This window comes from Mustela lutreola, chromosome 1 (assembly GCF_030435805.1).
Source record: "Mustela lutreola isolate mMusLut2 chromosome 1, mMusLut2.pri, whole genome shotgun sequence".
NCBI classification, from domain to species: Eukaryota; Metazoa; Chordata; class Mammalia; order Carnivora; family Mustelidae; genus Mustela; species Mustela lutreola.
This window is the reverse complement of record NC_081290.1, coordinates 88,370,590-88,385,712: the sequence shown is the minus strand read 5'-3', so window position 1 is coordinate 88,385,712 and position 15,123 is coordinate 88,370,590. Positions and strand designations below refer to the sequence as shown.

At 33.2% G+C, this 15,123-nt stretch overlaps 1 protein-coding gene across 7 annotated transcripts in view; it reads left to right on the top strand.

Annotated features, from left to right (window-relative positions):
• BLTP1 (bridge-like lipid transfer protein family member 1) overlaps nucleotides 1-15,123 on the top strand; it is a 223,529-nt gene that overhangs the window by 49,674 nt on the left and 158,732 nt on the right. For all 7 annotated transcript variants that reach the window (XM_059169027.1, XM_059169028.1, XM_059169029.1 and 4 more), the window contains exons 16-21: nucleotides 1,401-1,518; nucleotides 8,586-8,741; nucleotides 9,005-9,102; nucleotides 11,699-11,877; nucleotides 12,064-12,170; nucleotides 13,105-13,313. In XM_059169027.1, coding sequence (XP_059025010.1) covers nucleotides 1,401-1,518; nucleotides 8,586-8,741; nucleotides 9,005-9,102; nucleotides 11,699-11,877; nucleotides 12,064-12,170; nucleotides 13,105-13,313 — 867 coding nt within the window. The remainder of the gene's footprint in view (nucleotides 1-1,400; nucleotides 1,519-8,585; nucleotides 8,742-9,004; nucleotides 9,103-11,698; nucleotides 11,878-12,063; nucleotides 12,171-13,104; nucleotides 13,314-15,123) is intronic.

Here is a 15,123-nt window from a genome sequence, read left to right as displayed (position 1 = left end):
AAGATTTTATTTATTTATTTGACAGAGAGAGAGAGATCACAAGTAGGCAGAGAGCCAAGCAGAGAGAGAGAGAGGGAAGCAGGCTCCCTGCTGAACAGAGAGCCCAATGCGGGACTTGATCTAGGACCCTGAGATCATGACCTGAGCCAAAGGCAGAGGCTTAACCCACTGAGCCACGCAGGCACCTGAGATTATTTTTAAATTTTATTTTATGTTTAGACTGATTCCTGTGTTATAAATGAAATAATTTTTCACTATATGTTTCTGGCCCCATTGGATTCTTGCTCATGGCTTAATAAGTCATTTTCCTTTTACTTGATGAATGAGGTAAAAAGAATAAAATCTTATTGATACTGCAGATTGCTCCGTATTAGAAAAAATATGGAAGTACTTATGATTAAATGGCAGGTTGGGGCCTCATTTCATTATCAGGTGGATTATTCTTCATCAGGGAAGACAACATTAACAATAATAACAAAAGCCACTATGTAGAATGGCTAATATTCAGAAAGGACTCTTTTATAAGATTCTCTTATATTAGGTCTTAATTATGTAAAAAAAGCATTTTTACACTTATATATGTAAATTAAGAGGAGAAATTTGTAATTACCAAGAATATATTGAATACTGGGGTGCCTGGGTGGCTCAGTGGGTTAAAGCCTCTGCCTTCAGCTTAGGTCATGATCCCATGGTCCTGGATTGAGCCCCACATTGGGCTCTCTGCTCAGCAGGTAGCCTGCTTCCCTTCCTTTCTCTCTGTCTGCCTCTGCCTACTTGTGATCTCTGTCAAATAATTAAATAAAATCTTTAAAAAAAAATTAAAATTAAAATAAAAGAATATATTAAATACTATAAATGTATATTAAACTGGCATATTCAGCATTTTAACGAATTCCTGAGCTATTGCTTATAAATGGTGCTTGGCAATAATGCTATTCCTGTTTAGGCAGCTCTTGCCTTTAGCAGAATCTCTGAACTTTGGCAGATGGAATACATGATAAAACACCTTAAATACATGATAAAGCTCCCTATCAAACTGCCAGATGGGAACCTGGAAGGCACTAGTGGCCAAACCTCTCACATAACAGATTAGGTTTAAAGAGGAATTAAGGACGTTGGTTGCTACTGTGTTAGTTTAGCTAAAGTACAGTATCAAAACTGTAGTCTGCTTTGTTGTTCTTAAAGTTTTCATGGCTTACTCTTTCAAGGAGCTGGATATAACCATAGATACTGACCTTTAGCCTCAGTAATATTAGAATCTTAAAGGGATCTCTGTTCAGCTCAGTGGGAAAATAAGTTTTAATTACTCTTATTAGTGTATGTGTGAATTTATTTCTGATGTTCTTCACACAGTGTCACATTTTAAGCTCTAACATTTTTACTTAATGTTTCATTTGCAGTTCCACATCAATGCCAGTTATCCCCGAATATGGAACATGCCACAGACTTGGCAGTGTGAATTAGAGGTTTATAAAGCCACCTACCACTTTATCTTTGCACAGAAGAACTTCTTTACTGGTAATTTTCTAATAAATGTAAATATAATGAGATTTATCACAGTGAACTTGTTTACATTCAGTATGTTTTGCCTTTAGGTTCAACATGGGGATTTTCTGTTAGTGTTCATACGTTTTTTTTACACTTCTTTTTGGGCTAAGAATATAAAAGGGAAAATTTAAATACAGGTATTTTGTTTCTCTTTTACCGCAAACAAGGGAAATACCAACCCAAAATTGGGCTTACAAAAAAATGAAAGAATTCATCGTAGGCTGGTGCTTTGTGTCATTGTAGTAGGGGATAATTTGGGGAGGATGAATCAGTTTCTTTCTTTGCCTGAATTAGGCATCAGCATAGTTTCATTATTTTGTTTCAATTATGTAATCTACAAACAGTATATTCAAATAGCCAAGTATGTTATTTTTTTATTTTATTGAAGTATAGTTGACATGTTACATTAGTTTTGGTTATACAACATAGTGATTCAACAACTCTGTGCTCACCACAAGTATAGCTACCATCTGTCACCATACAGTACTACTACAACACCACTGACTATGTTCCTTATGCCATGCCTTTCGTTCCAGAGACTTCCTCAGTTTGTAACTGGAAGCCTCTACCTCCCACTCCCCTTTACCTATTTTTCTCATCTCTTTACCTTCTTCCCCTCTGAGCACCAACAGTTTGTTTTCTCTATTTATGGGTCTTTTTCTGCTTTTTGTTTGTTTTGTTTGTTAGATTTCACATGTAAGTGAAATGTTGTTGCACATGGCAAAATTTTATTCCTTTTTATGGCAATTTAATATTCTTGTGTATATGTGTGTGTTTGTGTGTCTATACATCAACACACACCACATCTTCTTTATTCATCTATTGTTGACATTTAGTTTGCTTCCATATCTTGTCTGTTATAAATAAGGCTGCAATAAATGGGTGCATACAGTTTTTCAAATTAGTGTTTTCATTTTCTTTGAGTAAATACCCAGTAGTGGAATTATTGGGTTATATGGTATTTCTGTTTTAAGTTTTTGAGGAACCTCCATACAGTTTTCCATAGTGGCTGTACCAGTTTACATTCCCACCAACAGTGCACGAGGGTATGTTATTTTTATATTTGGAACTCCTACTTCTTTCCATTGGCATGGATATTGAGTTGATGTTATCATTAGTTGAAAAAAATTCCTTTATTTCTTGAAGCATATTACAATAGCTACTCATATTTCATGGGGTTAGGAGCATGTAGTCTTGGTCTCTGACTAACATATATATGACTACATAAAAATAAGTTGCCTTTATAGAACCTTCCCTTAGAAAGTTTAGTTTAACAGAGTTGGGCTAATTTGCCAGGGCCAATGGCTACCCTAGAGCACCTAATATTTGGTTTACTGATTGCTACATTTATCCATCCATCCCTCCATCCTTCCCTGTACCCACTGGTCATTTACAAACATCAGATCTGTGCTGAGTACTATTAGATATTTGGGGCTATGGTGGTAGGTATACATAGATAGTCCTGCCCTTATGTTACTTACTAGCAATATGATGTTGGCCAAATTATCTAATTATTTTACCTTCTGTTTCCTTATCTGTGAAATAGAGATAATAATTTCTACTGTAATTTTGCTATTGTTAGAGTTTGGGCATTGCATAATACCATTATCACAATATGATCAATCATAAGTGTTTTATACTTGTTTTCTAGTTTGATTGGGAACTTTATTGTGGGAACTAGATAGAAAGCTTCTAAATTCTTGAAGTTATATAATTCTTAAGGCTTGAGTCAGGGTCCCAGTAGTAGAATTTGTAACAAAATCCCTGGCAAGTTAAACTTTTGTCAGTGAAGCCGAACATTGAATAAATACTGCTCAATTTATTTTTAAAAAATAGCTAAAATTAACAGTGTGTATTATGTGTCTGTCTCTGTTCTAAGCAATTTGCACATATTGAATTGTTGAATCCTTATAATAATTCCTGAGATCGATATTATTGTTATCCTTGTTTTACAGATGAGGAAAGTAAGTTACAGAGTGGTCAAGCAGTTTGTCCAGGGTCACACAACTAGTAAGTTTGTCGAGCTAGTGTTCCAACCCAAGTCATCTGGCTCAAGAATCTGTTATATTTAGTTTCTTCAACAGTAGCCATTTCTCTCTCACTTAAGGTTTTGTATTTTATAACTTTGCTAACCTTTTAAAATAGGTTCCTATTTTCAAGCATTTAATCCTTCACATTGTTTTTATTCCAGACATTTCACATTCTTAGACTTTAGCAGTTCTAAGAATAGTTGGAGTAGATACTTCCTCAAGATTTAAAATTTTTAACTTTGTAGTAACACTTTAATTTAGACTGAGCATTGTACTAGTCACTTTCAAATAGATAAGTACACATTTTCTGTTATAACCATGTTTTCCTTAAATTATTTTTGGTACCTGGGTGACTCAGTCAGTTAAGCATCTGCCTTTGGCTCAGGTCATGATCTCAGCCCCACATTGGGTTCCCTGCTCAGTGGGGAGTCTACTTCTTCTTCTGACCCTCTTCCCCTCTCCCCTCCCTGCCCCGTGCTTGCTACCTTGCTTGCTCGCCACTCTCTCTCTCCAATAAATAAATAAAATCTTAGTATTTTTTTTCCTGAATTATTTTCTTTATTTCTAACTTTTAAGCCTATACATATTGCAGTTCACTTTTTTTTTTCCCCTAAAATTTATTTGGAGAAATTTAAAGAAAATTGAAAGATACAAAACTTAAGTTCTCATATCCCAGATTTTACAGCTGTAACTTTTATTCATATTTTTTCTATTGCTTTTTAGAATCCTTTAAAATCCTACTTATTCTTTAAAAAGGATGACTATTAGAGAGTAACATGTTTAGCCTGGTGGTGAACATACTTGGTCATAGTGTTTGAATTGTTTTTCTCTGTTCTCAGTTTTCTGTTTCCCCACTGACAGAATTCTGCAGAAAGCAAATGACCTAATTTGGTGTGAGGGCATGCCTAATATTCCTCAGTAGCCATTCTTATGCCAATTATTACATAAAGTTGTTATTTCTTTAATTTATTTTTTTGACAGAGAGAGAGAGATAGAGCACAAGCGGGGGAGCAGTAGGCAGAGGGAGAAGCAGACTCCCCACTGAGCAAAGAGCCCAATGCAGAGCTCAATTCTAGGACCCCAGGCTCATGACCTGAGCCAAAGGCAGATAGACGCTTAACCAACTGAGCTACCCAGGTGTCCCGATAAAGTTGTTCTTAACAGATTTTAGTGTGGGGCAAAGAGAACTTCATGATAAATATAAAAAAGAATCTCAGGAATAAAAGATGTAAGACAGAGGCAGAAGTGAAGTCTCTTCTCTAATATCGAAATTGATTTAGATTTACTCTGATAAGGAGGAGGAGAAGACAATGGTTAACAGTATGACAAAGTTCCAGTACAACTGACTGATATTTTATGAGGTATTTGCCTACCAACATAATTATAAAGTGAGGTGTACATGAATTTTATCCAGGTAAATATTTAGATTACCAACTTAATAACTTTTTTAAAAAGTTTTTATTTAAATTCCATTTAGTTAACATACAGTGTAATATCAGTTTCAGGCACAAAATATAGTGATTCAGCACATCCATACAACACCCAGTGCTCATCACAACTTAATAACTTTAAAAAATTTGTTGTCTAAATGGGTAAGGCAGTCATGAAATATCTGCTTCCTTTTTGAAATTATTTGATAAGACCATCTGCTAATGAGATGTATGTATGTTCCATACATACATAAACCAATTTTTGGTTTAAAGAGAAATACATGCTAAATATAGTTGTTGAGGCTAGTAAAAATATTTTACTATATTTTAAAATATTTATCAGTGATGATATTGTATAAAGTGGTAATGAAACTATACTGCAGAATATTTTGAAAATTCAAATAAAATATGGAAGAAAAAACAGGTAAGACTTGTTAAAATAGAAATAAGCTAATAACCTTATAAAATTACATTGGTTTCCTAAGATGATTCGTGGATTATTTGAATTTGTGTTTACTAGCAATTATATCTCAAATTTTTTTTTTTTTAAGATATTACTTATTTATTTGACAGAGATCACAAGTAGGCAGAGAGGCAGGCAGAGAGCAAGGGGCGGGGGGAATGGCTCCCTGCTGAGCAGAGAGCCCAATGCTGGGCTCCATCCCAGGACCTTGGGATCATGACCTGAGCTGAAGGCAGAGGCTTAACCCACTGAGCCACGCAGGCACCCCTATATCTCAGTCTTTTAACTGGAAATGTAAGTAGATAAATGGAACCAATGTAAGTTTAAAGTCTCTTAGTAATAATGATTCAAAACAAATTTCAACCATGATCTCAGCCCACAGAGAATTTATGGGCATGTCAGTTTATTGGCATTTCTTGTTTTGTATTATTTATCAGTCCCAAGTTTATTGGCATGTGCACTATACTCAGAAAATTAAGCAATACAAAACAGTGTATATATTTTGCTAGCATGAACTGAAAATAACAAACGCATGTAAGACATGAATGCAGAAGAAATGGCTATGACCTTAGTAATCAGAGAAGGTAAGGGGAAGACCGTAACATCTGAAATGATCTTTGTATAATGAACTCAGTAATATTAACTGATAATTTGCATAGTTTGTCTCCATAGAACATTCTAAATCATGTTCATTTATATTACCTTCATGACTCTGAAAAGAGATAGCTATTTCTCTTATCCTTGACTTAACGAGAGGAATTGAAGCAGGGAAACATTCAGTGACTAGGTCAGACTCAGTGAGGCTAATAAGTGGAGGAGATATTTAAGATATTTACGAGTTTTCCTTTAGCAGAGAGAATACTAAAGAGCATACTTATTTTAGATAGTTTGAGTAAAAGTGCAGAACTAAAAATGTTGGTGAAGAAGAAAAGTGAGAAAATCAATTTGACTAATGATAAGTTTATACTGTAGAGTTGGTTAATTCCAGAGAATTAATTCCAGAGAGAACTTTTGGTTATCTCTCCATTGCTAGCCATTGTGCTAAAGAATTAAGTTAGTAAGTTAGAAAGTTGTTAGGTAGGGTGGCATGGGAAATTAAAAGTTTATAGTAAGCATAGATCCTGTACAGTATGATGAACCACATGATTGCTTGTTCAGTGAAATAAACACTTGAAATTTTCAAGTGGAGTTTTCCTTTATTCACAGAACAGGTTAATTACCATATTCAATTGATTGATATAAAATTATGCAGCTTATTTATATTTAAATTACTGATATTTGATATTTAATGTATTATTTTGCCATTTTATTAAGGGATTTTTAATGTGCACAAGCTTTTGTACATTGCAGCTAAATTTTAAATGAGTTCATATATTATGTAAGATAAATTTGACTTCTGATTTCATTATTGAATGTAATATCTTTCAGTTTAAAGACCTTATTTAAAATCCAAAGAAACTACTTCAAATATTTAATTATTTTTGCCTATTATTTTCTTTAGAATATCTTTAATAATAAATGCTTCCGTACATAGAATGCTTATCCTGTGGCAGTTACTGTGCTAAAACTTGACACACGTAATTTCAGTTCTTACCATAAATCTGTGAAGTTGTCCTCATTTCGTAAAAGAGAAAACCAATAGCATTTGTGTTATTCACTTAAGATTACATTGCTAGTAAAATGGTAAAGACAGAATTTAAACCCAGTACTGTCTGCTGTCAAACTGTGCTAAATACTGTTTCTAGTCATTTTTCTGTCTCATATATACAAAGTTCTAATTTTATATGCATAGCACTGTTAAATAGTATGGGTATATAGAGATGAGCTTGACACCTTAAGGAGGAGACCATGTACTGAAAGATATGATTGCTGGGAGTATAGGCATATAAGTGACATGAATGCCTGAAGAAAAAGTAAAACCACTGTTTTAGATTAGTGCTAATATTTTTATATAAAGAGTTTTTGCCTATTGGGATTAAAAAAAAAAAAAAGGTACCAGAGGATAGGCAGACCAAGTAAGTGAATAATTTTAAACTGCAAGACTTAAAACCGTACAAACTGGCAGTAAAACAAATCAGAAATCAGAGATTATTGATTGTAAATACTAACAGGGCCACATTTGTGTTCACCATTATATTCTCAGAGTCTAGAACAGAGTCTGGCACACAGAACACACTCTGTAGGTATTTATTTAGTCAGTAAAACAACATGAAAAAATGCTGAACCCTGCTTGTAGTTAGGAAGTTCAGCTAAAATGAGTTAACAGTTCTTAGTGATCAGTTAATTCCCAAGCTACATCCTTTCACTCTCCCAGAGAGAGAAAGAGGGAGGGACAAGGGACGGGGAGGGAAAGGTAGAAGGAAGTATAATACAGGAGAAGGTACAATGAAATAGGTAAGTCAAGCATGGTTTCACTATTCTTAGAAAGCAATTCTGTAATTTATAGTAGCTTTGAAAAACTTTATAGACTTTGACCTAGCCATTCTACTTCTGAAATTTATACTGACAAAGTAATCCTGAGTATATAAAAATCTTCCATGAAAATATATATAAAATTATATATAACACAAAAATTTGGAAAGAGTCTAAATATCCAAGATTACTAAATGGTTAAGTAAATCCTGGCAAATCTCTTTATTGAACTCTTACTAAAGTTTTTGTTAATGTTTGTGAAATAACATGGAGAAATTTTGAGTTCAGTGAGAAAAAGCAATATATGAAATATGTACATCTAGAATAGTATAAAAAAACTACATAGAAAGAAAAACTAGAAGGAAAGATATCCACAATGCTGGATATTTGGGTAGTGGATTATCAAGTGATTTTTTTTTTTTTATCTTCTAAAGTTTCTCTAATAAATAATAGGTATAAAAATTAAAAATAAATGGGTATATAAAACACATAAAATTTCTCTTATTTGAAACTGTGATTAGTATGTAAACATTGGTTTGCTATTAAATCACCTGTATCTTAATCTTCTTTTAGTATTTCAGTATAAAAGTTCTTTTAAGTTGTGAAAGAAAAATCATTTTTGACTGGTGTTAGAATATTTATATTTTGTTTTCTTAATTTCAGTTAACTTTTGTTTTCTGTCTTCCACTCTCATGATTTTAGATTTAATCCAAGACTGGTCTAGTGATAGTGCTCCGGACATTTTTTCATTTGTGCCATATACGTGGAATTTTAAAATCATGTTTCATCAATTTGAAATGATTTGGGCTGCTAATCAACACAATTGGATTGACTGTTCCACTAAACAACAGGAAAATGGTAAGAACTTAAAAATTAGATTAAGTATTCTGTTCATTAAGAGAAATTACAACAGTGGAAATTGATGTTGATTTTATGTTTTAATAGATACTAGAATTGATCTTTTTTCCATTGTCTTATAATACTCTTGGAGAATTACTTCAGAGTTTTTATTGGACTAAGAATTTTATGTTTCATTTTCTTAGGTACGTATTTAAGCAATTTTTATTTAAAGTTTTATTGAAGTTAAAAATAAATTTTCTCTTTTTTTCCTCTTCTTGTAGTGTATCTGGCAGCCTGTGGGGAAACATTAAACATTGATTTCTCTTTGCCTTTTACGGACTTTGTTCCAGCTACGTGTAACACCAAGTTCTCATTAAGAGTATGTATAATTGTTTGAATTCTTTATTAGTAGTAAGTTTCATTTCTCAAAGCTTATCTTTACTTTTCCCCACTATCCCATTGTTATCCTGTAGTATTTTAGTTCTCCACCATTGTTCATGAGGTTCAGTGTCACAGAAATGCTGCTGTTTGTTTTTTGTAGTTCCTCAACTCCCCCTTAGAGGAGTTGAGCAATAAAAAGAAAATTCCCTGAGCTGAATATTTTCCTAACCAGTTCATTTCTAACCTTTGTGGCTAACTTACATGTTCTTTTGAAAACCCCTTCTAGCTCTAATGTTTACAGTGTATGAACTAGATTTTACAATTTCCTTTATTTTGTTACTAATTATAAACATGAATTCAAGGGATAGCCACAGATACCTCTCTTCCTTTTTCTGAAAGGCAGCTCTAATGAGTTCAGAATTATGTGGAATACCTAATTTTAGGGTATGAACAATCAGAAGTAGTTATTAGTATTGATGGAGGTTATGATGGTAAAAATTGGCAACAATAAGAGCTGCTAATACCTATTAAACATGTTCTGTGTGACATACACAATTTCCAGTGCTTTATGTGTATTAGCTCATTTCATTCTCAGAACAGTTTACTTAAGATAGTTGTTATCTGCATTTATGAAATAGGAAACTGAGAAGCTGAGTTTATGTAACTTATCATGTGACTGGTGAGTAGCTGAATTGGAATTTGAACCCAAGTGTTATTATAGGTCAGGGCTTCATTCTCTTAACCATTCTGCTGTGCTACATGTTAAGAAATCAGGAATCATGGCACCCCAGTGTTTATAACATTATCAACAATAACCAAATTATAAAGGGTCCAAATGTCCATTGACTGATAAGTGGGTAAAGAGGTGTGGTATATATACCTGGTGGAATATTACTCAGCCATAAAAAAGAATGATATTGTCATTTGCCATGAAGTGGATAGAGCTAGAGTGTATTATGCTAAGTGAAATAAGTCAGAGAAAGACAAATACCATATGATTTCACTCATATGTGGAATTTAAGAAAACAGATGAACATTGGGGGGAAAATGTGAGATGCAAACCATAAAATAAACTTAACTATTGAGAACTGAGAGTTGCTAGAAAGGAGGTGAATAGGGATTGGCTAAGTGGGTGGTAGGTATTAAGGTTAAGGACACTTGCTGAGCAAAATAAGTCAATCAGAAGAAGGCATTTATCATATAATCTCCCTGATATGAGGAATTTGAGAGGCAGAGTGAGGTGGGGGGATTGGGGAGTAGGGAAGGAAAAAAATGGAACAAAATGGGATCGGGAGGGAGGCAAACCATAAGAGACTCTTAATCTCACAAAACAAACTGAGGGTTCCGGGGAGGTGGGGGTATGGAGAGGGTGGTTGGGTTATGGACATTGGGGAGGGTATCTGCTCTGGTAAGTGCTGTGAAGTGTGTAAGTCTGATGATTCACAGACCTATACCCCTGGGGCAAAAGATACATTATATGTTAATAAAAAAAAAGGGCACATGTGTTGAGTACCAGGTGTTACATGAAGTGATAAATCACTAAAGTCTCCTGAAACTAATATTATACCGAATGTTAACTAACTGGAATTTAAATACAAATTTTTTAAAAAATGTAAATAAAAACAGAAATAAAATTCTGTAATAATCAAATCTAAAAAAAAAAAAAAAAATTCAGGCATCATGATGAACAAGATTAGGGCACCGACCTATAAGGAGAAAAGTGAAGCCAAATGAGAACATATTAATTCAGAATTCTTCAAAGCCAGTTGATAATCCAAGACAATCCTATTTTAAAAATTAAGTAGGGGCGCCTGGGTGGTATAGGCAGTTTAGGCTCAGGTTGTAATCTCAGGTTCGTGAGATCCAGCCCTGCATTGGGCTCCATGCTCAGCACAGAGTCTCCTTGAGTCTCTCTCCCTCTGCTCCTCCCACTGCACTCTTCCCCTGTCTCTCTCTCTAAGCTAAATCTTTAAAAAAAAAAAATTAATAAAATGCAGAACATATTCCACCGGAGCTTATTGTCAGTGAGATGATTTTGGTTTTATTTATATATTTTTTAAAGATTTTTATTTATTTGAGAGAGATAGAGCATGAGTGGAGGGGGGAGAGAAACTCAAGAAGACTCTGTGCTGAGCATGGAGCCCAACATAGGGCTCAATCTCAGAACTTTGAGGTCATGACTTGAGCTGAAGGCAAATGCTTAACCAACTGAGCCACCAGGCATTCCTCAGTGAGATGATTTTTAATTTTTTGTTTTTTTTTACTGAGTTACATGTGAGATACCCATGGATACCCATAGAGATAATCTTTTTACTATTTTGTGAAAACTATGCTATTTATTCCCTTACTTTTTTTTTAACTTTCTAATCAGAATTTAGTTAAAGAAAAAAAAAGAATAGCAGAATTTAGTTTTAGTCAATGTTAAATCTTATCCGAGTTACTTAACTGACTTGATTATAAAATATGCCTTTTGAAATTTATTTTCTTTTGAATTTATTCTCAAGATTATTATTAATAGGTTTGGCTGTAAATAGGAACCTAACATATTCATGTACCTGTTTTATTACTTTGGATTATTATAAATTATTTTTTAGGGAGAAGATGTTGATCTTCATTTATTTCTACCAGATTGCCACCCCAGTAAATATTCATTATTTATGTTGGTAAAGAATTGCCACCCAAATAAAATGATTCATGATACTGGTATTCCTGCTGAGTGTCAAAGTGGTCAGAAAACAGTTAAACCAAAATGGCGGAATATTACACAAGAAAAGTGAGTATATAAAATTAATGATTTAAGTATTTGTGTTTATATGTGGATTTAAGTATTTGTGTTTATATGTGGATTCTTCTGATTTTTTAAAAAAATAAAGATAAAGTTGATTATTTGTAAGTGGTCTTTGTACACAGTTAAATGAATTAAATAACTGACCAGAATTTTATTTTTTGTTCTTCAAAGAGCTGGTTGGGTTGAATGCTGGACTGTCCCAAGTGTCATGCTTACAATTGATTATACATGGCATCCAATTTATCCACAAAAGGCAGATGAGCAACTAAAACAATCATGTAAGTGTTTTTTATATGATTTGTACTTTGAAACATCTGGTTTATGATTGATAGCCATTAAAAGTATAAAATTTTTTTTTATTTGGAAATTTATCTATTCATTTGTTGTAATTTTAAACATTTAAAAATCTTTTAAGAATTTTTGGCATAATTAAAACTAACTTTCATTGAGTATTTACTGTGTATCAAATACTTGACCAGGCTGTTTACTGGTTTACATTATGTCATTTAATCCTTACAACTCTGTGAGATAAATGTTGTTATTGTAGGTTTGAACAAATGTGTTCAGAGAAAGTAAATAATTTTTTCAAGTTCTGCCAAGCTAGAAACAGAAGAGCTAGAATATCAAATAAAGTGTATGTGAATATAAATATATTTAAAGCATTTGGCTTCATGAAATGTTAGTTTTTTTAATGCATTTTCACAACTATCATATCATACCAGTTTCCCTGAGGCTTTTGTACCTTATTACCAGGGTCCAAAATGAAATTAAAGTCAAGTGATATTTTCTTTGTATTTTTCTAGTGAGTTAAATGTACAAATAGTTTTCATAATTTTTCTTATGAGCTTGATTATGTCACACTTCATTTGAATAGCGATTTATGTGAAAACAACTTTGTACTTTAATGCCCAAGTATAGATAAAGCCCTGACTGTGACCTGAATTTATATTACAGGGATTTGAGAATGTTAATAGGAAATTTTCTTTGTTTCTATACCATCTGATTTGTGTATTTCTACACATATTTCAATGAAATCTGTTTTATTTCACATTCTTAACTTTAGTCTGGCAGGTCATTTTCATTATATACTATAGATACTCTATTGTAGTTGATTTCCTGAAAAATTACAAAACAGAATTTCTTAGAGAATGATTCCTTAAAGGACTTTTGAGAAATTCCCCACCACAATTTTTTTTCCTTAATTTTTTTCAGTATCAGAAATGGAAGAAACAATGCTATCTGTATTAAGGCCATCCCAGAAAACATCAGACAGAGTTGTTTCTTCTCCTTCTACGTCTTCACGCCCACCTATTGATCCCTCAGAACTTCCACCTGATAAACTTCATGTAGAAATGGAACTTTCCCCAGATTCTCAAATAACTCTTTATGGACCACTATTAAATGCCTTCTTATGTATAAAGGTATGATTTTTAAAAGATCTTACACATTCTCAAACATAGGCAAAATGGATACTATCTAATTAAAATTGAGACCGTCTGAAGTAGCCAGTTTTGGTGGTTTAAAGTTGTTGAAGATAATCTTGACTAGACTTCCGGTGCTAGAGTTTATTATAAACTTATTTATTAAAAATAGTGTACTTCTCAGTTGAGTTTTTATTTTGTATTTTTAGCATTTAATATATTCTAGGAATTGTGCTAGTTGCTGGAGATAGAGATGATACAGCATCTGTTCTCAAGGAAGTAAGTTAGAGGATATAGTAGGATAGACATATATAAGGACAGATTTTAACACATTGTAATGTAACACAGCAAAAGAAGTACAAGAGAACTTTGTCATCTGAGAGTAATAAAATAAAACCAAGAAGAGCTGACTTTTTAAGTAAATTCAGTAAAAACAGAAAACTTTATTTCATGAAAAGTAATAAACAAAGATTTGTTTGCAGCACTATCTTCACTTATCACTGATAGCTTTCCCTGTGATTTGAGCAGTTATCTAATATCACTTTTAGCAACTTCATGAAATTTTGCATTTTTCCAGGATTTTGCTAAATCACTTTGCTTTAGATTTTCATCATACTGTTGGATGCTTTACTGCATCTGATGAACAAAGTGAGACTAATTGTCCAAACATTAACAGTCATGAGCAGTAGAGTTATTTGTGGGATAGGTTTTTGCATGAGTCTGATTTTTCAGTGTTTACTTGTTTGCTTCTTTTTGTGATTTCACAACTGTGGAGGTTTGGTTATGGAATGCTTAGGTAACAGGCAATCCTGTAATGTACACTGACAGGTGTAATTAATTCCAGAAACGGTTTAGGATGATCAGGGTTAATTGGGGAAAGAGAGTCAAGGTTTGTTAACAAAGGTTCTCTGGAAGTGCTAGCTGAACAGGTTTTTATATTTAAATTTTTATATTTGAGTTACTATTTTATATAAACTACTGTAAAGCATCAGATGATATAATTTAAGATAAAACTTGCAAGGGACAATGTACTTAATATTTGTGGAAATCTAAAGTTTTGTTTTGGTTTTAGGAGAGATTCCTGAAGGAGTGATTCTTCAGATATTCAAAGGGGAGAAATACACAAACATACATACACACCTATGCATTTTTTTTCTTGTGACCATTGTTTGACCCAAAGTATCCTTCAAATATTTCTCCCAATATATATTTTTTTAAGATTTTATTTATTTATTTGACAGAGAGAAATCACAAGCAGGCAGAGAGGCAGGCAGAGAGAGAGAGAGAGCAGCAGGCTCCCTGCTGAGCAGAGAGCCCGATGCGGGACTCGATCCTAGGACCCTGAGATCATGACCTGAGCTGAAGGCAGCGGCTTAACCCACTGAGCCACCCAGGCGCCCCTTCTCCCAATATTTTATTTTCTTGGGATTGCTTGTGAATATTAAGGATTTAAAGTGTAATTTTCAAGTTATAATTTCCCTGAAGAGACTGAACTGTATTTTAATTTAAATGTAAGTAATGATTTAGTTAGCAAATGAGGATGGATATATTGATATAATACCAGTTTTGAATACTACTTAAGAGGTATTATCACTGTTTTTTTTGCATCACTCTATGTATACTGAGCCTCAGTTTTTTCTTTTAAAAATTCCATAATACATACTTGTCAAAATTAAAAGGATGATAACAAAGTATAAAGAGAAAGGAGTAAATGCCTTTTTAAGATTTCTTTACAAATTCTTCATAAATGTAACCTCTCTTGTTAGTTGGTTTTAATGCAGTCTCTTCCATGCATTAAGATTTTATAACA